The following is a 24742-nucleotide window of genomic DNA, read 5'->3' as shown; positions in this document are numbered from 1 at the left end:
AAGGTGTACTAGCTTCCTTTATTTCCTCCTTTGCCTCCCTGCACAGTTCTGCATACAAACAGTTTTATGTTCTGTCTGCCAATTAGTGGTGCTTTCCATCATACAAACCATGGGAAACATAACGTATTGGTTGATGTTATTACTTTTTTAGTTCTTTTGAATTCGATAATGTATCCTGACACTGTGTGCTATTCACTCTTCATGTACGTCAGTCCGCTCAGTGGTCCCTATTTAAGGTCCTGATTACGACTTGAAAAGACCAGTCAGGGAAACAGTGTCTTATCTGATACTTTACACATTGAGTGGGTTGTTCCGGCTCCTAGTCCCTTGTAACCTTCACACGAGGAAGTATAAACGTGATGGCGGCTTCGATAGCCCACTCGCGACTGTACAGGGTCTCCAACTCCTAAAAGCCCGCATCTGCACGCTGGCTAGAACGAGGGCAGCATCTTTTACCCATTTCTTAAAGACTGCATCTTGGGGTTCTCCACAGCTTATTATAGGCATCACAAGTGGGACACAAGCCCTTGGCCTGTCCGTCAGATTTTATTTAAGGAGGTGTTTAGTTCGATTGTCTGTTGGACAGTCACATGTCCGCCACCTTTTCTGGGCGGATTCACTCGGACCATCAACTAAGACCTCAAGATGAAATGTATCTCACTAGAGGGATGGATCTGAGCCAGCGCATCGGTGTCTTGGGACAGCGATACGACATGACACGGCGAGACCATCACATACGTGTACCCTCACTTGGCGTTCAGTGATGGTGTCCACCCCTTTACTTCTACCTGTACCGTTAACTTACTCCTAACCCAAACCCTAGAAGTCGAACACCAAGAAAAGCAATACTTCAATTGGCAATTTTATTTAAAATGTACATGAATGAGTTCAGTTCGATGGACAGAAATTAGGGAACACTTTTCCTTTTTCTGTGCTTAACCCTTAGCCTATCTTCTTGCTGTAAATTATCGTAATGTTGCAAATTGTTTTAAAGTTGTAATTTTCAAACCAGGGAGACAATTACCTGCCAGCCTTCTTTGCAACAGAAATACATGTTTAATGGGATGTTCAATATTGTGGTGTGTTGTGTTGATTTGCCACAGTTGTGGTGTTGTTGCAAAGACAAATCCATACTGTGGAGTTGAAATAATTGGGGTTGTCTGCTCTGAGTGTTGGGTTCGTAGTCCAGGGCCCTCCTCCCTCCACAAGGCCAGCCCTTTGTTGTTCATTTTTGGCTGTGTATAGCATTTCATGCAAAAAGAACAGTTGATGGACAGAATGCAGAACAATGTCATACATTCACCCCAGTACAGAGATCTGGGTTAAATCCATAGTTTTTTTTGCTCACCATGCCATTCCAGTTTGAACCCAGCCATATGCAAATCAGTGTTGACCCTGTGCCCTATGGGAACAGTCCATTCTGAACTGCTAGGCCAGGTCCTTCCTGGACTGGAAACAAGCATCCAAGGACCGGTTTCTGGCTTTCAGCCCTCATCAGCCAGGATAGCTTGACTCCAGTGGCATGGAGAGCACGGGACTCACGTCTGAGCATACCCAGCCCACTCGGGGTGACAAATGCAAAAAGAACAATTGATGGACAGAATGCAGAACAATGACACACATTCACTCCAGTACAGAGATCTGGGCCTAAATCCATTGTTTTTTTGCTCACCGTGCCATTCCAGTTTGGACCCAGCCATATGCAAATCAGTCTTGGCCCTGTGTATAGCACCTCATCCCAGATGCCTTTCAAACATCCCGCTCGCACACCCGGAAGACAACTCCATCTGCTCTTGGTGCCTTTGGAACCCAATTCAACACAATTTGACCGACCGTTCTCAAGTGAAACCCAGGCCCCATGAGTTCCTGTTGCCATAAGTAGTCATTTATCGTGTTGAACTTTGCCCTCTCTCCGTGTCACCCCCAAATGTTTTGCCTTCACCCACCCTGTTTTAGGTCTCGCCTAGGGAGCGCTTAGCACCCAATTTGTTAATCCCCTGACACCTTCCGATGCCCGGATGTGGAAAATGCTTTCTGCCTTTGTGTGATAGGTTACAGCAAATAAAGAGCTGTATGCTCCCCGACGCGCTTCAAAGCGCCCTATCACAAACGGTGCATGCGGTAATAGCAGAGACAAGCAGGCGACCTGCACCATTGCTTCCTCTTTCCGAAGCGACACAGAGTATTGAAAGCTGCTGCCTTACCAACAAATGTAACTATTTTTGTTTTTGTGGATTCTATACAATGTCCCAATTTGTGTATGTGTTTGATGTATACTGCTGTAGTTTCCAAACCTGTTACGCACTCACTCCATGTACGCACTCTATCTTCATACACTTTCGCATGTCCATATTTTTGTCACTGTTTAGATCCTTCACACACCTTTGCCCAGAATAACAATCGCCCCTTGAATATCTTCCCATGCCCCGTGCTCCCCACAGAAGGTTGTATGCCACTAAACTTGTTTTTTTTTTTAAATTAAGGCCGTCATTCTATATTGCAACTGCAGAAAAAATGCACAGAGGTAAACACAAAGGTTTAACATAGGAAAGACATATAGTTATGGATTTACTATCTGATTTGCTGAAAGTGAATCCAGAAATCCTGTATGAATCGCGGCTTCCCTGATTGAATTGTGTAATCTTAGGCAATCATTCCACTTCATTAAACTCCTTTTCCTTCAATATTGTCTATGAGCGCGCTTTCCAATATGTGAGTTCAAATGCTAGTTGTACGAAAACCTATTTTTGTTTGCTTTGGTTTAATAGATGTTGCTCAGTATGATTTTACCTAAAATGAAAAGACTAGAGGCATTCGGCAAAACAGGCCCAAGTTGGTTTAATTAAGCGCATCTGTCGCCAGAGTATTGACAGAGGCACGTCTGAAGCCAGTCTCATGAAGTTTTGGCCCCACATATATACAGTTTGTGGGTGCAATAAAACCCTTCGACGTTCTTTGAAAAGCATCATAGTCATAAATAACAAGATATGCCATCTTATAAAGTGGACACCGGTGGCTCTCTACCTAGGGGAGAGCTAGTGTGGGCCAGTGTGTGCGTGTCCAGACATCCGGTGTGGTAAGCGTGTGATCCTCTCGTGCACTGTGCATACCATGTCCGGATCGGATGACTTTTCCCAACTACATGTGACGTCTAACTTTGTGGTATTTTGGGAACACACTTGTTTGGCAAAAACGTGTTTTATTGGGGCCAATCTTGTTGGTCCCGTTTGTGGTGTGACTACGTATCTGTGGGATTGATCAGAATGTTCCCTAGGTGCTCGTTTGTATTTGGGCTGAGTCTAACCTCACTTGCGACCGGTCAATCGATAGGCTTGGGTTTGCGTCGCAGGGCCTGTCTGACCATGTATCTCGGACTTGGAGTGGATGGAGAGGTCATATCGGATGAGTCCTACAGCAATGATTCGAGTGCATGCAGGTGTAGCATGGCGGTCATTGATGTCATATTTAACTATATTATTATACGTACAGTTGTTACATCGTACATCGACATTGCATTCACTGATATTGACGTCATTATGCGTGCATAAGTTAGTGTACATCAACATTGGATTTACTGGTATTGACATCACTGTGCCTGTATAAGTTGGGGTGTACATCGACATTGGATTTACTGGTATTGACATCACTGTGCATACATAAGTTGGGGTGTACATCGACATTGGATTTACTGGTATTGACATCACTGTGCCTGCATAAGTAGGGGTGTACATCGACATTGGATTTACTGGTATTGACATCACTGTGCCTGCATAAGTAGGGGTGTACATCGACATTGGATTTACTGGTATTGACATCACTGTGCCTGCATAAGTTGGGGTGTACATCGACATTGGATTTACTGGTATTGACATCACTGTGCCTGCATAAGTTAGGGTGTATATCGACATTGGATTTACTGGTATTGACATCACTGTGCCTGCATAAGTAGGGGTGTACATCGACATTGGATTTACTGGTATTGACATCACTGTGCCTGCATAAGTAGGGGTGTACATCGACATTGGATTTACTGGTATTGACATCACTGTGCCTGCATAAGTAGTGGTGTACATCGACATTGGATTTACTGGTATTGACATCACTGTGCATACATAAGTTAGGGTGTATATCGACATTGGATTTACTGGTATTGACATCACTATGCCTGTATAAGTTGGGGTGTATATCGACATTGGATTTACTGGAATTGACATCACTGTGCATACATAAGTAGGGGTGTACATCGACATTGGATTTACTAGTATTGATATCACTGTGCCTGCATAAGTTGGGGTGTATATCGACATTGGATTTACTGGTATTGACATCACTGTGCCTGTATAAGTAGGGGTGTACATCGACATTGGATTTACTGGTATTGACATCACTGTGCATACATAAGTTGGGGTGTATATCGACATTGGATTTACTAGTATTGACATTATGCATACATAAGTTGGGCTGTCCCAATTATACTTCTGGAAGACGCCAGATTACCGCGCCGCATGACGGCACAGAAAGGACCTATTATAGCTCCCATTGCCTCAACCACAAGCACAGACTCAAACTAAAGAAGCACTTCACGTTTGCACTCCTGAATAGGATTGAGTGAACCAACCTAGTCCGAAATATTAGTTTCCATCTGACATCGCCTTCCCAGGTGGAATGATCGGTTTGGACATCAAAAACCAATAGCACACTAATGATAAAACGCCACAATAGTTACATGTCATCACGTTTGGAAATACAGTGAACTCATTCGTAGGACGGGGAATACTACCCACTTATCATACTTAAGGTATAGCATTCTAACCATTAACGAAAATCCAGGATTGGCCTCGATACTTTCCAGCTACAGATCGTAGAAGCCTTGAGGAAGTTACTGTGTAGTAACGAAACACGTGTCGGCTGCTCGCTTCGTTCTGTTTCTTCTGGGATCACAGCACAGAAGGACCTTTTCCATCAGAATATCTTGTGTATCATCATCATAAAAGACTGTACAGATATATTTTTCAAATGAGTCATTAAAAATTCAAAGTTATTGTTTGTTTCGGATGTTCTCTCTATAATCAAATACTGTGCTGTCCATAGGAGTAATTGGTGGTCTTGACTCTCTAAACAGGCCAATACGGGGAACAAACTCCCTTGGAAGCATTGGCTTCTATGATATTACATTTTTAGAGTGTCGAGGTATGACAAATCTTGTTCAAGTTAGGGTGTACATCAACATTGGATTTACTGGTATTGACATCACTGTGTCTGCATAAGTTGGGGTGTACATCGACATTGGATTTACTGGTATTGACATCACTGTGCATGCATAAGTTGGGGTGTATATCGACATTGGATTTACTGGTATTGACATCACTGTGCCTGCATAAGTTGGGGTGTACATCGACATTGGATTTACTGGTATTGACATCACTGTGCCTGCATAAGTTGGGGTGTACCTCAACATTGGATTTACTGGTATTGACATCACTGTGCCTGCATAAGTTGGGGTGTATATTGACATTGGATTTACTGGTATTGACATCACTGTGCATGCATAAGTTGGGGTGTATATCGACATTGGATTTACTGATATTTACGTCATTATGCGTGCATAAGTTGTTGTGTACATCAACAATGGATTTACTGCTATTGACATCACTGTGCCTGCATAAGTTGGGGTGTATATCAACATTGGATTTACTGGTATTGACATCATTGTGCCTACATAAGTTAGGGTGTTCATTAGCATTGCATTTATTGGTACTGACCTCATTGTGTGTGCATTGTTTACAGTGTACATCAATATTGCATTTATTGGTACTGCGGCTGCTATGCGCGCATAGCTATCGTATTTATCTGATCGAGACACTAGCCGCAGATTCCTTAACGTAGAATTATCCCCTGGCGTGAGACTGGATCCAGAATAAATTTTACCCAGCATCCCTACGTGCCGGGGGGACGGCATTACGCGACTCCGCCGTGATGTTATCCGCGTACGTAACATCAACGAGGTCACATAAGTCCCACCCACGTCAGTTTTTTACTTTTCCACACATATCCGGATCGTGCTTCTGGCCTGTTTCGGGCCTTTCCCTTTCGCTTGTTGCGTGTGTGTGGGAACAGTGTGCGGCACAACAGATGTCGGCGACGGATCCTCACCCCATCTGCATGTGGTGTTTGGGGGAACACCACGCCTCCACTGATTGTGAGGCGTGCCAGCAGATGAAACTGAAGTCCAGGCCGGAGCGCCGGATGAAACTTCTTTCAGCCCCCATGTCGCGGTCGGTGGCGTCACCACGCCCGGCCCCTGCGGAGGATTTCAAAAATAGTCATTTCTTTCTTTGACATCGGCCTTCCCCCAGGCCGCAAGAGCGTCGCTCACCTGTCGGTAAGTGTCAGTTTGTCCCGAGGGCTGGTTTGCGGCCTGTTGGGGGCACGTGCTCTCCGTGGGTGGTGCAGCCCCGCGTGTCGTTCCCTCCTATCCGCTGTTTCCTGGTGTGGGGGAGTCTAGAGCCCAGATGGAGACATATGCGGCGGCCTTGGAGGCCTCGCTGGCTTCTACTCCTCCTTCCCATCCTGGGACGTCTGCGGATCATTTGCAGTGTGCGGGGCCCTCTGCGGCGTCGCCGGGGGCTCTGGCCTTGACTGGCTCGGATCCAGGTTCGGAGGATGTGGTGCCTTTGGGTTGTGGCTCTTCAGGGGTCCCTCCTTCAGACCACAGCGCCTCTGCTTCTATCAGATGTACGAGTTACCTACCTTCGGTAACGGTGTATCTGGTAGAGACGATTCTAGCCGCAGATTCCTTCACGACCCGCCCTTCCTCCCCGTTCTTTGAGGACCTTTGGCTTGGTCTTCTGCACTTGCCTCCCTGTGGGTGGCGGCGTATTCTGAGAGTGCGTTCTTTCGCTCTTTTTTGGCGTAATGTTTTCCTGTTATTTGTTCCGATTCGTCCCTTCTTGTCATAGGTTTATAGGTGCTTCTGTGCCCTTACGCTCTAGTTGCTCTAGGTTGGGGCTACCTTCAACCCCAACCCCCTTCCCCTTTCAGTGCTAGGGGTTCTGGCCCCTATGCTTCTCTGCTGCCCTCTGGGTGGGGGTCTTTTGGCCGGGCCTCTGCCCTTGTTCCTTATGGGGGATGTCACATTCTGTGCTGGGGCTGTTCTGGGGTTTGTCGTTCCTGGTTTGTCATGGACGGGTTCCCCTTCATTGTTATTGGCGGGGGTTGTAGTCCTGCTACATGTTATCATGACATTTTTTCATATGTTCTTTGTCTCTAGGGGGGGCTGTTTCCGTACTGGCCGGGTTGCTGATCAGGGCGGTGCTCTGTTCTTTGTTTTTTTTTTCCTGCCCTTAGGTGCTGCAGTGTCTGGCACTTTGCTGTTCCTCACCATTCCTTTTCTATGTTTCTGTTCCTATACTGTTCCCATACTGTTGCAGTTTTGTCTGATGGCTCCGTGTTGTGGCGCGGAAAAGTTCTCCGAAGAAAACTGACGTAGGCGTGCCGGGGTGGGACTTGCGTGACCTCGCTGACGTCACGTATGCGGATAACGTCAGTGTGGAGCTGTGTGATGCCGTCCCCCCGGCGCGCAGGGATGCTGGGCAAAAATGTTTCCAGATCCAGTCTCACGCCTGTGGATTATTCTACGTTCTGGAATCAATCTGCGGCTAGAATCGTCTCTACCAGATACAACGTTACCGAAGGGAAGTAACTCGTACATCCATCTCAACATAGAGTATGAGAATAATGTTGCTCAATAATCCTGTGGGAGGGTAAAGGTCTGCGTGACGCTATCTCGCCTCTTGTTACTGAAAGACACTTTTTATTTTGTAGAATCTTCATCCCACTTTGCGTGAGTGACGTGCGTTGTAGGTTTACTTTGCGAGGGTTCCCGTGCGCCTGCGGCTGGTTCGCCCATCGCTAGCCATGGTGGCCCCCGCTCCCGCGGTTGAGAGTAAGTGGGCGCGGCCAGTGGTGTACCCCAAACCTGCCCCCCCTGGGCATGGCGGCGCAGTGGTGATCCGCAGCCCTGGCCTCTGCGTCTGGACTCCCGAGAGGACCAGGACCGGTGGGGGGGGGGGGTGGGGGGGAGGGGGGGGGGAAGCTTTATGAGCCATGACACAGAGCATCATATGCAAGAGGTTGAGGCTTCCCTTGGTCCGGCTCGATGACCCTGCGCAGGGCTGCCTCTCTCATTCATGCTTCCAAGGTCGGCGGACACTGAGCTCTCACCGAGTGCCCGAAACCAAACAAGAGGAGATTGAAATCCGATGTAAATGTGTATTATGCTTTGTTTTCCGCCGGCGCCGCTCCCCCGCCCCCTGCCTGACCAAACCCGTGTAATCCTGGAGAGAGCCCCTCAGACCCGCCCCTGGGCCTCCTAATAAATAGCTGTGTGTCCTCACTCTGCGCCGCCTTAAACTCCCAGCGTGACTGGAAGGCGCAGTCACGCTGTGTGATCCTGGGCTAGTATCACATTTCTGGGTACCTTGAACGATCAGGATGCAGAGTCCCGCCCAGCTGACGGGTTCCTGCATGCATGATCCGGGCGACCATGACCACTGCCCCCCCCCCCCCCCCCCCCCCCCCATCACCGAGCGGAGGCGGGGCTGTCTCGTCCCCCATCACCAGTGTGGGATCACGAGCAGGAATGTCGCCCCCAGAGCTGCGCCTGGACTTGAAGGAGCGGCATCCCCCCAGGATCACACGGTGCGTCCGGGGAGGAGGGAGCGCTGGGCTCAGGGGCGAGCGCAGCTCCGGTAAAGTGACATTCCTCCCCACCCCCGGCCTCTGGGCGTGGGCGCCATGTGAGGGGATTAGCCAGCCCAGCCCATGGACCAGGGCCTCATCTGAGGGGCCCCGGGCCTGCAGGGGCCTGTCTCGGTGACAGGCAGGCATCAAAGTGTGAAGCCACCAATGACGAGCACCCTGGGGGCCAACCCCCGCCCCCGGACTCTGCAGGAGATGAGCCACTTGACTCATCAAAGGCATTCTTCCACCATAAACCTCTTTATTGCATGGGTTTATGAGTGACTCCTTAACTAAGGGAACGATTGTGAACGCAGCCGGAAGCACACTCAGCGGGGCGCCCTGACCCTGGGACACACGGGCTCCTCTTTGCTGCTTGTGTAAAATCACCCGCCGCAATCCCTCAGCGAGTGTCCAACGTGGGCCAAGAAGGGCAGACCCAAAACTGCACTGCACTACACGAAAGAGAGTAATGCAGTGAGGCTCTGGCCCTCATGGGCCCACGGTGGACACCCCTGCGTCGCAGAAGATAGATAGCTGTGTACTCTGCGGGATCCTTCACCCCCTGTAAGGCCCAGCCCGTGTGGGCCTACAGTGGACATCGGGTTGGTCCTAGAACTTCTGGGGCCCGAGCGAAAGGGAAGATGTGAGGCCCCTCTAATAACAGTCGCGGCCGGCATGACTTGCGGGTGGGGCGTCTCACCAGGCCCGGACTGGCCGTTGCGGGCACCGGGCAATCCCCCGGTGCGCCGCAAGGGTGGGGGCCGGTTTTGGGCCCTGGGGGCCGTTTTTGTTACAGGTCCGTTTTTGCAGCATAGCTGCAAAATCGACCCTGTAACAAAATCGGTCGAAAACCGGCCCCAGCAAAGAGCTCGGTCGCACCCCCAGGGGGCCGGCCGAGCACTTTACTAGGGCCGGTTTTGGTTCTCAGTCCGGCCCTGCGGGGTGGCGGGCAATTTAAAAGTAAAATAAACGTACCTTTCCAGGTCTTGCATCGTCTCTGCTCCTAACCTGCTCTCCTGCTCCTCTGGCAGGAACAGGAAGCAGGCAGCCTCACTCCCCTAAGCCAATCACAACACTGCAATGGCAGCAATGTGATTGGTCGGGACTCCGACCAGCCAGGCGCCTATGGGGAGGCCATTTTCTCCATGTAGGGTTTATGCAGCCTCCATGGAGAAAGGCCAGAGTGCGCATGACTGGTTTGTTCGGCCCCGGAGGGCCGACCACACTGTCAGCGCCCCAAGCCGTGGGCAAGGCCCGCCTCCCCTGCCCTAAAGCAGACCCGCCCGCCCCAACCAAACACTTCTGCTTTCTCACAGTGCGAGAAGCAGAAACAGAAGATGGTAGTTTTAGCATTTTGTGTTTCTGCATCTCTCACTGTGAGAAAGCAGTGGGGCGACGCTCCTCCGCCCTAGTGGAGGAGCCGCCCTTGTTAACGTCACAGAAAGTGACATCGCAGGACTGTTGATCTTATGCTGATCTTATTCGGCAACACTGAAGAGACCTAACGTTGATATCAGTAACATGGACAAAAAGATAAATATACAAATGAAATAAGTCCATATATTTTAAAACTGTATTACATGGATTACATTTGTCACATTGGATGGAAAAGCTAGGTGCAGGTCTCAGAAAGATGTATGTTATTTACTCCTCGTTAACTGATTGTTTACAGATGAGTGCATGATGCAATTTCCGGTTCTGTCTCATAAAGGGGAGATATCTTGTTGAGGTAATGAGGGGCGGGATCATTCAAAATATAAAATGACACAAGAGAAAACCTCTCACACCATGGATATAATTGCAAATTTCAAAAGGCTCCCTTATCTTTCTGTGCCATTATTGTGCTACTTTAGGATGACATTAATACTTCGTAATTTGTTTTCACGTAAATCCTCTCACCAGTATCCTACACGCACTTGCTTAGAGACGTAGGACAATCTTTTTTGTGTGTGGGCTCTTTACTCGCCAGAATTATGTTAAGAGCAAAAACACAACACGTATAGTACACAGTAGGGTCTCTCTGTCAAAAGCAGTAACCCACTGGCCTATTTATATTATGTGGACATAGTGGTCTGCATGGTACATGTTCTTTGCTGCAGGCACATTAACCCTCTGCGCTACCTTTCAGTCAAAACTTCCACTTGACAAAACTCCATCTTGCTCTAGGAAGATCATTAATCACCAGAGTTATCATAACATTTTTCGTGTTGCCGAAAATTGCTGGAGGACAGGAAGGAGGCAGCAAGTTCTTTTAGAAACATAATATACTCGCAAACATGACGTCCCCACCCGCAGTCAGCGCTCAGGGCGATCTCACCGGTCGCACCGCCCTAGAGCCGCCCTGCTCAAGGGTCCTGTGACCTCGGTGACAGTCACTGTTGCTCTAGGGTGTGCTGCTTCGAAGGCCTGCCCAAAAGACTCGAGGTGAGCTTCAATAGGGGTTGTAGTGGGCAGGCCTTCAAGGTTAACCCACACTTACCACCGCTGTGGTCCACCGGCTGGCGCTCAGACACCATTCTTCTAAGGTCTTTCGGGGCCCTCTAAGGTCTAGCATGGGATTGAGCTCCCTCAGGAGAGTGGTCTGGTGGACTGGTCATGAAGGCTGAACCTGTTCGTCTGTTCCAAATTCGGCAGCTCCGACCATAGTACCACATCCTCCTACCCCCCCCCAACTGAACACCATACTGTCCCACTGAGAGAAACTCGCACTGCCTTCAACTACAACCCAGTTGCGCCCCGCTAAACACCTGGGGGGACTCAATTGAAATTAGGCACTGGACAAGAGCAATTGCTGCCTAAAAAAAAGTGGCAAAATCTTGGAAAAAGCAAACACTCATAGGGAATGTAAGATTAAGTAAAGCATGTGAAATGTAAGCAGGAACAACATGGTTACCTCAATGCTTTTGCACTTATTATTCAATTATTATTCAATCAGTGCGTGCTTTTGCATGAAAAGTTAAGGCCAGGACTACAGGGCCGGAAGGGACCAGTTTCAATGCTCATTGCTTATATCCTGACAAAACGTAAGCAGTGTGGTTTAAAGAGACCCCGATTCGTGAATACAGAGCTGCGGTATGCGTTATGTTTTCCAATCCGCCCATCAAGCAGGTGTTGCAGTACATCCTGGAATGGTGCACTTCCCCACCCGGGGAAAACAACGCTGCTCAGAGAAAGACAAGAAAACAAAAGTAGCGCTTCACTGGCAAACTCTGTAAAGTGGCACTAATGTGTTTTGGGTGTCAATAAAAATAATTTGGCCCCTTTTCGACCCACTCTGTCTTGCTTTAGTTATTTTTTACATTTTGAACCTTTTATTTCTCTCCATCCTAAGGCTGCACTTTGGAAGTGAAAAATGTCAGCAAAAAGACGACCTTTCCAGCAAAAGTGTTTTTATATTTTGGATTCATTTCACAGGGGAACAAGGAAAGGAAAGGAAAGAGGGGGTACTGGCTACAAGGCCCAGGGAAGGGGGCCCAAACACCGGAACCTTGCAGCTCGCTATAGTGCTTAGAGGCCCAGGGAAAGGGGGCCCTTCCCCTGGGGCTTCGAAGCAGTAATGAGGCATTTTGTAAAACACTGCCCTACCACTGGCAGTTCTGCATACATTTTAATTACACATTCCCATAAAAATGGGTAATGCAAAAGTTAACAAAAGCCAGTTGATCTGGCTGCTCCCTCCCCCCCCCCTCACCCACCTCTCCTTACCTGTGTCTCCCTCCTCCCCTCACCCACCTCTCCTTACCTGTGTCTCCCTCCTCCCCTCACCCACCTCTCCTTACCTGTGTCTCCCTCCTCCCCTCACCCACCTCTCCTTACCTGTGTCTCCCTCCTCCCCTCACCCACCTCTCCTTCCCTGTGTCTCCCTCCTCCCCTCACCCACCTCTCCTTACCCGTGTCTCCCTCCTCCCCTCACCCACCTCTCCTTACCCGTGTCTCCCTCCTCCCCTCACCCACCTCTCCTTACCCGTGTCTCCCTCCTCCCCTCACCCACCTCTCCTTCCCTGTGTCTCCCTCCTCCCCTCACCCACCTCTCCTTCCCTGTGTCTCCCTCCTCCCCTCACCCACCTCTCCTTACCAGTGTCTCCCTCCTCCCCTCACCCACCTCTCCTTACCTGTGTCTCCCTCCTCCCCTCACGCACCTCTCCTTACCTGTGTCTCCCTCCTCCCCTCACGCACCTCTCCTTACCTGTGTCTCCCTCCTCCCCTCACCCACCTCTCCTTCCCTGTGTCTCCCTCCTTCCCTCACCCACCTCTCCTTCCCTGTGTCTCCCTCCTCCCCTCACCCACCTCTCCTTCCCTGTCTCCCTCCTCCCCTCACCCACCTCTCCTTCCCTGTGTCTCCCTCCTCCCCTCACCCACCTCTCCTTCCCTGTCTCCCTCCTCCCCTCACCCACCTCTCCTTACCTGTGTCTCCCTCCTCCCCTCACCCACCTCTCCTTCCCTGTGTCTCCCTCCTTCCCTCACCCACCTCTCCTTCCCTGTGTCTCCCTCCTCCCCTCACCCACCTCTCCTTCCCTGTCTCCCTCCTCCCCTCACCCACCTCTCCTTACCTGTGTCTCCCTCCTCCCCTCACGCACCTCTCCTTACCTGTGTCTCCCTCCTCCCCTCACGCACCTCTCCTTCCCTGTGTCTCCCTCCTCCCCTCACCCACCTCTCCTTACCAGTGTCTCCCTCCTCCCCTCACCCACCTCTCCTTACCTGTGTCTCCCTCCTCCCCTCACGCACCTCTCCTTACCTGTGTCTCCCTCCTCCCCTCACGCACCTCTCCTTACCTGTGTCTCCCTCCTCCCCTCACCCACCTCTCCTTCCCTGTGTCTCCCTCCTTCCCTCACCCACCTCTCCTTCCCTGTGTCTCCCTCCTCCCCTCACCCACCTCTCCTTCCCTGTCTCCCTCCTCCCCTCACCCACCTCTCCTTCCCTGTGTCTCCCTCCTCCCCTCACCCACCTCTCCTTCCCTGTCTCCCTCCTCCCCTCACCCACCTCTCCTTACCTGTGTCTCCCTCCTCCCCTCACCCACCTCTCCTTCCCTGTGTCTCCCTCCTTCCCTCACCCACCTCTCCTTCCCTGTGTCTCCCTCCTCCCCTCACCCACCTCTCCTTACCCGTGTCTCCCTCCTCCCCTCACCCACCTCTCCTTACCTGTGTCTCCCTCCTCCCCTCACCCACCTCTCCTTCCCTGTGTCTCCCTCCTTCCCTCACCCACCTCTCCTTCCCTGTGTCTCCCTCCTCCCCTCACCCACCTCTCCTTCCCTGTCTCCCTCCTCCCCTCACCCACCTCTCCTTACCTGTGTCTCCCTCCTCCCCTCACGCACCTCTCCTTACCTGTGTCTCCCTCCTCCCCTCACCCACCTCTCCTTCCCTGTGTCTCCCTCCTCCCCTCACCCACCTCTCCTTCCCTGTGTCTCCCTCCTCCCCTCACCCACCTCCTTACCTGTGTCTCCCTCCTCCCCTCACCCACCTCTCCTTACCTGTGTCTCCCTCCTCCCCTCACCCACCTCTCCTTACCTGTGTCTCCCTCCTCCCCTCACCCACCTCTCCTTACCCGTGTCTCCCTCCTTCCCTCACCCACCTCTCCTTCCCTGTGTCTCCCTCCTTCCCTCACCCACCTCTCCTTCCCTGTGTCTGGCTGGTCCTGGAAACAAAGGGGCCTTCTGTCACCAAGAAACAAAATGCAGAGAGGGAATGGCCGGTCCTTAACAGAGGCGCTGCCCCGCCCCAGACAATGTGAGCCATAATTGCTGGCCTGGCTGCTGTGCCTTCCCCACTGTTTGTCCCCCCCCACCCCCCCCACCCCTGCACCCCCAGGAATGCCAACAGACCTCTTGCATGTGTATTGTGATTGTGTGGGGAGGGGGCCCTGGAGGAGCAGGTAGGCAAGCTGTGAAAGTGAGGCATTTCACAGTGAAGCGGGGCCCCCTGTCTTTCAGCGGAGTGCGAGGCCCTGGGCAGCTGCCCACACTGCCCATGCCTAGCGCCGGCCCTGAGTGGACACCCCTGCGTCAAAAAAGATAGCTGTGTGGGATCCTTCACCCCTGGAAGGCGCACACCTGCGGTGCTGGCGACGTAGGACTCCAAAGTTAACATCCTGGGGAGCACTTCCCAACCACCTTCATACAAACGGGGCGGAGCTACATTCATAAACATGCATCCCAACCTGTCGTCATTATGTTCAGTTTCTGGGGGTCAGAAACACTCAACAGCGGTTGGCCTGTTTCCACCCAGGCCAAAAGCAGAACATTGAAGACTGATTCCGAAACCGTGCTTCCATATGCATCCGACACGCAGAGGCCCGGGGGCGGCGCAAGGAATGACGCTTCCCAGGAGACCCGTTCACCCCTGGCTCGATAAATACTTTGCAGTAAATATACAGTTGTAACACAGTTTGGATTATAATTGTTTCTGCACTTTGTTTTGAGTTACAGTACTGTTACTGAGAAAAGTAATGCTTTGGAAATACAGCACATAAACTTTGAATGGGCTTTTTAGTAAAATGACCAGTAGATTACTTTCAGATTACTTTTCTTACACAGTATAGTATACCTGGATACTACACTGGGACATTTCCTATAAACGGGTATGTAAATTCTTTTTTGTTATTTAGTAGAGTTGTGCAAGGTTTTCATAGATTTTCCACCTCCGCACTTGGAAACTTGTCACAGAAAAAAACGGTCAATGTTATCCTATAGAGGAAAATAGTGTCATCGGTTCAAAGGTAAGTACTTTGTTGTGGGAGTTGGTATTCTGGGGGTAGACTCGAGTCTCCCAGGGTCAAGGATGCACTCTTGTTACTCCCTCAGTGGCACTAGGGCGTCCGGGTGCAGTGTTGAGGCCCAATGTTATCCAATGCGGGATAGGGGGCCTCCGGTTGGTTGCTGCCGGCAGGCCACTGGGTTGTGGGAGCAAAGCCCCTGGACCTAAGCCTGGGGCGATTCTGGGTTTAGGCCAGCACGAAGGATGCACCCTCAGTGGCACTGGTTAGTGATTATCTCATTTAGCCTCTGCTATACCTACCTCTGTGGACTCCCTGGACTGTGCACACTATACCTTACGTTGTTATAGTATATACAGAGCCAGCTTCCTCTAGGCAGGGATACCATCTGTTTCCATTCAATACAAATTCTTCACCTAACAATACACAGAACATATACCTACTCTTCTGTACACGCCACTTGCACCTCCTGAAACATTGTAGAGTTTGTGCCTGTGTGCATTATTGCATAAGGAGAAGCCACAAAGAATCCCATGACTCAAAACTTCCAAACAAGAAAAACTATTTGTAATGTCGGTGCCCAACACTACATTGCAGGAGTATGCAAATAAGTGCATCTACAGCACTACACTCTTTGAACCGATTCTTACAGGGTATTTTCCATTTATGTTTGTCTGCAGTTGTTGCCCACCAGGTGGGTTTCCTGTAACAGTGCAAATCTGGGGTGTGTGTGAGTTAGAACTGTGTAACTACTCCTCTCGTTGGTCTGTCGCAACCTATTTACCTCCGGACTCTGTGCTTTGACTCGGGCCTTCGACGAGGCCATTTTATAATCTTGTGTTTGTGCCAATATAAGCTCGTCCGCTGTGTTTCATTGTCCTCCTGCGAGGAACCGTGGAACTGAACTCTCCCTCCCTTGCCCCCTCCCTACTTCAACTCCATCGGTTTCAAGCCATCCACTTTCCCAAGCCAGGTGCTAATGTTCCTTTGGGCACAGATATAACTTTTAACAATCCCAAATGAAACTCAAAAGTCCACATATAAACACAAGCTTACAGAAGCAGTCAACAAAAAACAGCAGAGCAAATGGGAGCTGTGCTCCAAGAAAAAAATGTCAGGCAGACTCCTAATAAATCAATCCATAAATAAGTCAAAATTGTATTTGCACAGTGAAGCAGAGTGGCCAAAAGGAAGTCACACGTCGTGTTGGGAGTGTGCACCAAAAATCTTAGCCACCAGACCGCTTGCGGGTGTGCTTTGATTGACTGAATATACAATCCCTTATCCTATCACTAGGAGATGAGCTCAAGCAGAGCATAAAGAGCCTTCTGTGTGTCTGCAAGGATTGCTCTGAATGTGCTCCCTCTCACAATCTTCTGCTCTTTCTCCTGATCTCTTTCCTACATCTGTCTCTCTTCATGTTTGAGGTGACAGTAATCTTGTTTTCTGTTTTTCCTTCTCTCCCCTTTGCCACTGCTCTGCAGGTCTCTACGGGCACTCTGCCGTGTATCACGAAGCCACGGATGCGGTGTATGTCTTTGGAGGGCATCGTTTCCACGTGGAGGTGGTGTCTGCCTCCCCAGAGCTGTACAGCCTGTCCTACCCAAACCTGACGTGGAGCCTCCTGGCGCCTTCACAGGGCAGAAAGGTAAAGCTACCAGCACAGGAGGGGGTGAGAAGGTCTGAGGAAGAGGATGGCTGTGAGCTGGACTGCTGGAGGAGAGAGGATGGATGGAGGATGGCGAAGCGAAGGTGGAGGCACAGATTGAGTGGAAGTGACTGGTGCAGAGAGCTGGAATGAAGTGACACAAATAGAGGAAAGCGAGTTTGACTGGTGGAGCGGACCAGAAGGGGGGTCAGCATGAGAAGGAAGGTTCCAGGTGGGAGTAACAAGTAGAGGGTGGGATAGAACCTACGAGGTGGAGTAAACAACACTGCGGCAAGCAATGGAGCAAGGCAAAGAGGACTGTTGAAATGCGAAAAGGGGGAGGAAGACAACCGGGGATATGATGAATCCAGAGACAGGAAGACTGTGGAGATGTTGAGGTGCCTGAGGGAATGTCCACCACTCTTTGGGCGTCACACCTGGTAGATTTCACTGGCCTCATAGATGACTTTGGCCTCTTGGAGAAAAGGAAAACTGATGCTTATTTCCATCCCTCTCCTTGAACCTGTACATGCAGCAGTGAGGGGGTATTTAAACTCTGACCAGCCTGCCAGAGAATCTCCTAATCTTGTAAGGTAAAGATATGGGACCCCCTCCCTGAACCCCTGTAATCTGTATACACATAAACCATGGTATCATATAAGGGATAAAGTACCCCCTGCCGTACATTATAAGTAAGGCTCCCTCTTTTCCGTTTTTACTGATTTTTACAGATGAACACAGACAGAAAACATTTATTTTCTTCTCTGTATTTATATTTAAATGTGGATAAAAACAGAAATTGGGTAACTTTTTGAGTAATTCTAAATACCTTCTGCCATGATTTCCAGTTCAATGGCTGTGTGGATTGATAAGTAAGGGGCTAAAAAAGAAATACATTTTTGCAAAGTGGCTTTATTAATAGTAGATATGCACAAGGTTGATACTGAAATTTGCGTATTTTTTTAAAAGTGAATTAATTTATTTTCTGCGGGTCTTTACAGCGTTGAAACCTTGTAGGCATTCAAGCATGAGTGCATATTTACTGGTTAAATAAATGTGGAACACATTTCTGCTTCCTTTTTCCACAAAACCCAAAATTAATATGGATAAATACAGGTAAAATGAACCAAAAATAAATATGGATAAATACAGACGGAAATGTCAAAAAAATAAATACCATAGAACCGGGAGCCCTAATTATAAGTCTATTGCATGTGACAGAGGAGTTCCATAAACAAATAGAAGAACGAGGCCGAAGGTAGAGTCCCTTTATTGGGTTATGGCTCTCCGAGGTGACTTGAAATATCCGTATACTGTATGTCAGTTTTTTTTTAAAACCACTTAAAACCTTGGTGCGTAGCTCTTTCACATGTTTGCAAACGTGGAGAATAAAAACGGAACCTTTAGTGCAAATATAAACTCATCAAAACTTGTTCGCTATTTGTTGCAAAGTTATGTTAGAAACCATTCAATACAAGCAAGTTAAAACAATAAAGCTGGAGTAGTTTGGAAAGTGTAGAAACAAGCAGAAAGAGCCTCACTTTTCTATAAATATATAAGGAGTGAAAAAAATCTAAATGTTTTTTCTGCTTGTCACTATAAGGTAGTAAAATGGAGCAGAAGAAAGATGAGCAGTGCTCCATTTTCTTTGCTTTAAACGGGTGCTCTGTCGCCTGACCTGCCTTTCACCGCAGCTGCTGGCTCTGGCTGCAGGCATTGTGACGTCATAACTTGACTGCAATAACTTATTGCAGTTGGGTTCTGACACCTTTTCTTTATAAGGTGAGCCACAATTCGCGGATTATAAATAAATGAGAGACGTGCGTTTATACATGGATTGAATAATCCTGTGTTAGATAGAATGATTGATACCTGTTTTAGTCCTTAAAAAATCATGTAAATTAGGGATTATCAACATATTAATGGATAACTCCGCAGTTGTCTAAATTATAAAATTAAATGACGCATAGACCACAGACCTTGTTCTTCGCTCACTTCTGTCTGGTGACTCTAATATTTTGACATTTACTCACAGTGGTTTATTACTATGCTTTTCATCGCAGAGTCATGTCACAGTTGCCACAGACCTTCCGCTGGGCAGGGGTCTCAAGTTAAATGTCCAGACAGCCTGTCTAATAGTATTAGATTTTTCTCTCCATTCTTCTCTTAGGATTTCTGTGGAGCAGGTGAGGGCCTGCTCCCTCAGAACACCATGTTTGTAGCTCTCAGTAGTTCTTGATACTTTTGAACTCCATTAGTATGGGAAACAAAGTTTGTTGTAAACACATCTGGCAAAAAACTCACTTTACAGCAACAGATGCTTCTCCAATCAGCTGGGTAAAGCAAAATTGCCACATCTATAAACAAAAATGGTTGTGGACATACGTTGAGTTTGGGAGAGCCTGAAAACTTTAGTGTTAGCCGAGCGACTAGCGAACCTCAAGCATGGGAGTAGAGGGGTGGGCAAGAATAAATAGGAAGTGGAGGAGACCAGCTGCAGACAGGCTCCAGAAAAGCTGGTTATTGAAGATGGGGGTGATTTATCCGAGTGGTGGAGGTGGTGTTTGAGGGTTACTGAGTGAGGTGTAATAGGTTGTCCGAGTGGCCTCACAGAAGGGAGTGTTGAGGTACCGTGTGGACAGTCCCATCCCAGGGAAGAGTTTAAAGATCCTTTGCTTGCTTTTGTCCACACAGCCACTGTCACACTTCTTCCATGTGGCAGCAATCGTTCGTGATACCATGGTTGTGATCGGGGGCCGGACGGAGCAGCAGGAGTTCAGCAACAACATCCTCTTCTACCAGATCAACTGCAACACTTGGATCCTGCCCAACCGCACAGGTGAGGGAGTGGGCAGTGCTGGAGGCGACCACGGAAATGGTGAGGCCACTGGGAGGAAGGGAAGACAGGGAGTGGGGATACACATGGTTGGTAGTGATGGCATGTAACCTCAAGTATGTGGCTATATTATGAGCCCCTGTGAACCAGTTGATGTTCCCCGGTGGTTACCTCATGTGTCTAGTTGACTGCCAGTCGGCTGTTCTTAATACGGTGTGTGGCAGCCTGTTATTCATTGGTGTGAGTGTGACATCCAGCTGTTCTTCATACGGTGTGTGGCAGCCTGTTATTCATTGGTGTGAGTGTGACATCCAGCGGTTCTTTATACGGTGTGTGGCAGCCTGTTATTCATTGGCGTGAGTGCGTGACATCCAGCGGTTCTTTATACGGTGTGTGGCAGCCTGTTAGTCATTGGCGTGAGTGCGTGGCATCCAGCTGTTCTTTATACGTGTGTGGCAGCCTGTTATTTATTGGTGTGAGTATGACATCCAGCTGTTCTTCATACGGTGTGTGGCAGCCTGTTATTCATTGGTATGAGTGTATGACATCCAGCTGTTCTTCATACGGTGTGTGTGGCAGCCTGTTATTCATTGGTGTGATTGTGTGACATCCAGCTGTTCTTTATACGTGTGTGGCAGCCTGTTATTCATTAGTGTGGTGCTTCTTGTGTGGTGTGTGCTATTGCCAGGTCTCAAGTCGGGGGTACACGCATGTACACAGCGTCCTTTTCAGTCTTTTCACAGGGTGGACACTGTCCCCCCCCGTGCTAAGGGGTTGGTCCCCACAGAAATATGCTGAACATGTTCCGGTGTAATTTTCAGACACCGGGATACGTTCAGTAGCACCTGAGCGTTGCCTGCTTTCTATTCCCTGCAGCAACATGCATGCATCAAAGGGAGCCTTTTTAGGTCTCGCCTGGCTTTGCAGCGCAAAGCGCTGCTCGATGGGGGAGAGATTTTGTAAAAGATCAGATTTAAGAAAGGGGATTGAAGCCCCGACCCTCCTTTCCATTGGCTAGCATCACCGTTTATGCTAAACGTTGGCCTGGGGTTTTGTAGCCGCTGCCCTTACTCCTTTTCATCCGGCCGATTTGGAAAGGGTCGTCTGCTTTGCTGCTGTCAAAGTACTTTCTTATTTTCATGGGGCCATGTGTTTCGATTTAGAAACACATGGCCCCATAAAGACAATAGATCGATCATTGTTTACTCAACTAGCTGGTCACCCATTCACCTACTTATGTGTTCATCTACATGTTCATTAAGGTGAGCAAGCCTCTTTTTAGGTGGTTTGTGTGTTCACCCATTCATTCATTGGCTTATTTATGTTTTTATACCGAATGTTGGATCGAGTCTGTCGATCATATGTATACATCAATTAACTCATTGACGCATCTACTCTTTCATTCATGTACTTGGGTGTCTGTCTCTTCATCTTGTACATACGTGTGTATATATTTATTTAGGTATCACTTGGCTGGATCCGACAATCACAGTGACTAGTTTGTTACATGTGCTGTTAAGGCGCCTTGGTGCCACGATGACACGCTCCGGTTCCAGCATGGCATAATGCTGCCAAAAATTACATATCCCATCCCCCCCCCGACCTCCATAGACACCTCGGTGTAAAAGTTGCAGTCAGTCCTTCGAATCTTTTCCAGGGTGCCGTAAGAGCCATTAAACTATTATAGAGCAGTGCGTGAAAGTGCGTCAGGAAAAAAAATTGCTCTCCACAAATCGCATGTCGACTTCATCAGAGCTTCCCACATAGGGCAGTTCATTATCATTTTCATTATTAATCCGTATATTGTTGCCAATATTATTAATAATTAATATCGCTAGCGTATTTTAGAACTATTAGTAGTATGAAAGAGTAATATCATTGCCGCCAGACCACCTCAACTACCATTGGGTTGAGTACCTATGTTTGGTGGCTGGTGCTTAATTTCAAGCATGTCCAGCCTCGAAGCGCTGCACCGGAAATAGATGCCAGACCTGTCAGTGCGTTGTCCTGCTGCCATAGTTCCCCGCTTCAGGCGGTCCTCTCCAGGCATTGCAGGCTAACCACGGTCCATAGAGAGGAGCTGGGCGGTGTAAACACGGCCCGCTGCTCCGTGCCAGAGATTTCAGGACCCCACACGGAAGGGGGTTTTACTGAGGGGAAGAAACCACAGAGAGGTGGATGCACGCTATGGCCATGATCAGTGCTACAGAGTGCTCTCCTGTGAATGAATATCGAGGTATATCGTGACAGGATGGTGCTTTTATAAGGCCATAGTTGGGGTTGGGGTACATTCAGGGTCGTATTGGGATCACAATTTGGCCCGGGCACTGACGAAAAAAGTGGCCCACATTTGGGGGGCGTGGCCAACATTTGCGGGACGTGGCCAACATTTGTGGGCGTGGCCAACATTTGTGGGCGTGCCCTTTCATGAAACGCACAAGGAATGTAAATGGGAGGATATTGTTCTTGGGAAGGACACAGGGCCAAGGTGTCAATGTCCTACAAGCTGAGCACCTGAAAATCAGACAGGCCCCTTTCTATTACCAAATGAGTCCCCTGCCCTCCAGCGCAGAAGCATCTGAAAACAGCGAGGCCCCTTTCTATCACCAAATGATTCCCCAGCCCTCCAGCGCAGGAGCACCTGAAAACAGCGAGGCCCCTTTCTCTTAAAAAATTATTCCCCAGCCCTCCAACGCATGAGCATCTGAAAACAGCGAGGCCCCTTTCTATCACAGAATGATTCCCCAGCCCTCCAGCGCAGGAGCACCTGAAAACAGCAAGGCCCCTTTCTATTAAAAAATGATTCCCCAGCCCTCCAGCGCAGGAGCACCTGAAAACAGCGAGGCCCCTTTCTATCACCAAATGATTCCCCAGCCCTCCAGCGCAGGAGCACCTGAAAACAGCAAGGCCCCTTTCTATTAAAAAATGATTCCCCAGCCCTCCAACGCATGAGCATCTGAAAACAGCGAGGCCCCTTTCTATCACCAAATGATTCCTCAGCTCTCCAGCTATTTGTAAATTACTCAGCCCTCCCCAGCCCTTCACTGCCTCAGGGCAATGGTGTGGCAGGAGAGGGGCTAAAGCAAAAACCGCTTCTTGGCCATCCATGTGGGGGGTGGGGGGGGGGGGGGGCTAGGGTGAAGATGGTGCAGTTCCCCACATCACCTGGCCCCCACTGCGAGACCCATTCTTCCTCGCCCACTATGCCCTAAATGAAGGGCTGTGCGCGAGGTGTGAATGCAAACACTGTTTCTGGGCTGCGTGGGCCCCAGGGGGGGCCGATGTGAAAATGGCTCAAAGGCCTGAGCAACACCTGGCCCCCTGGGAGGCCGAATCTGGCACACAATCATCCCTCCCCAGCCCACCATCAGTGTGATTGCTTGGCGGGGCAGGGGGGCGAGGAGCGGCCACAGCTGATCATCACTGAACTGGCCCATGTTCTAACTAGATGATATCCCCTCTCCTCCTACTCAGAGGGGAGCTTACAAATACAGCTTCAGGCTAACTAGATGCTCTCCCCCATCGGTTTGGTCTCCCCCTATGGGTCTTATGGGAAGGGGGAGATCATCCCGATGGGGAGATTAAAACGACGGAACACCGAGCAAAGCTGTTTTCCTCTCCCTGTCAGTGCTCTCTGTGGACTGGTAAAGGGGGAAAAACCGGCCTACAGAGTGCACTGAGACAACGGCCCTACGACCCATGCCAGAGTGCCCGCAGTGCCAATCCGCCCCTGGGTACATTCAGTCACAGGGGCCTAACTGACGCGCGCAGCCCCGTGAGGCAGCGGTTGCGGACTTCTATGCACTATGGGGGCCTCATCAGCTTGTCAGCTCAGGTGGATGGGATTTGCCAGGGACCTGGGACCCATCCCTTGCAGGGAGGCCCCCGCCACTGACCGGTCACCCACACGCTGTGCCGCACGTATGTGGTCCTCTCAGGTGCATCGTCCTGTCATAATATACATATTAACATATAGGACAGGTCACCCCTGGCCGCCAGTATATTGAAAATGTTTCCCACTATATAGCGAATGACACGGGAATTACTAATTTGTGCTTCTACTGTGAGGCAAGACATTGACAAGTCTTGTATCTGCCCTGTAAAGGTGAAACGCTGAATCGGTCGCCCCCAGGACTCACACAGATCTCGGCAGCAGCCAGTCAAGCTTCGGAGCTGTCTTGCCAGGCTGCCCGTTCTTGCATCTGGATCTCCTCAGCGACGACCAAAGCCTATTTAACATTTATTTTTCATGAAGGAGAAACATGGATGTCGGAAATGCTTCACTTATTAAATACCACGGTTTTGCTCATTGCAAAAATATGTCTGCATTACCTCCCACCCACTTCCTGGGAAGGGCCTCGCACATTCGGAGTACAGTCTCGTAAATGGATATTTCCTAGAAATTCAGCTCCTTCCCCTGGGGGCTAACTAGTTTGTTGTCAAAGTCGAAGCCTTCCTGACAGGTGATGCCTGTCAAATGCTGGTAGGATTGGAGAAGAGTCGGCCAGACGTATTTTTACTGCTTTACTCTACAAAAGACCTGATAATCAGTTGTGTCGAAGATTTTGAATGGTTGACTGGGTGGCTCAGTGAGTTGAACAAATATATATTTATTACCTACTGGCGATAGCCAGTAGGTTTATATAGTTGGGATTGTTTTCCATAGGAAAATCGCAACATTCTATTGGGAATAACTTTGGCGCCGGTTGAGGAATCTTCCTGAAATTTTCCTTAACTTTGCCTCACGGCGCTCCGCTCCTTCCCTGAAAGTTTGGGGGGGATTCTTCAAACGGGGGCCGAGATGAAAG

At 49.4% G+C, this 24742-nt stretch overlaps 1 protein-coding gene across 3 annotated transcripts in view; it reads left to right on the top strand.

The window, feature by feature from the left end:
* The window catches only part of MEGF8 (multiple EGF like domains 8), a 298122-nt gene that overhangs the window by 218921 nt on the left and 54459 nt on the right, over window positions 1-24742 (top strand). For 2 of the 3 annotated variants that reach the window (XM_078651317.1, XM_078651315.1), the window contains exons 31-32: window positions 16935-17098; window positions 19793-19976. In XM_078651317.1, coding sequence (XP_078507443.1) covers window positions 16935-17098; window positions 19793-19976 — 348 coding nt within the window. The remainder of the gene's footprint in view (window positions 1-16934; window positions 17099-19792; window positions 19977-24742) is intronic. The other variant, XM_078651316.1, reaches the window with a different exon arrangement.

This window comes from Lissotriton helveticus, chromosome 7, assembly GCF_964261635.1.
Source record: "Lissotriton helveticus chromosome 7, aLisHel1.1, whole genome shotgun sequence".
In the NCBI taxonomy this organism is placed as follows: Eukaryota; Metazoa; Chordata; class Amphibia; order Caudata; family Salamandridae; genus Lissotriton; species Lissotriton helveticus.
Note: the sequence above shows the minus strand (reverse complement) of the source record. Positions and strands in the feature narration are given on the sequence as shown.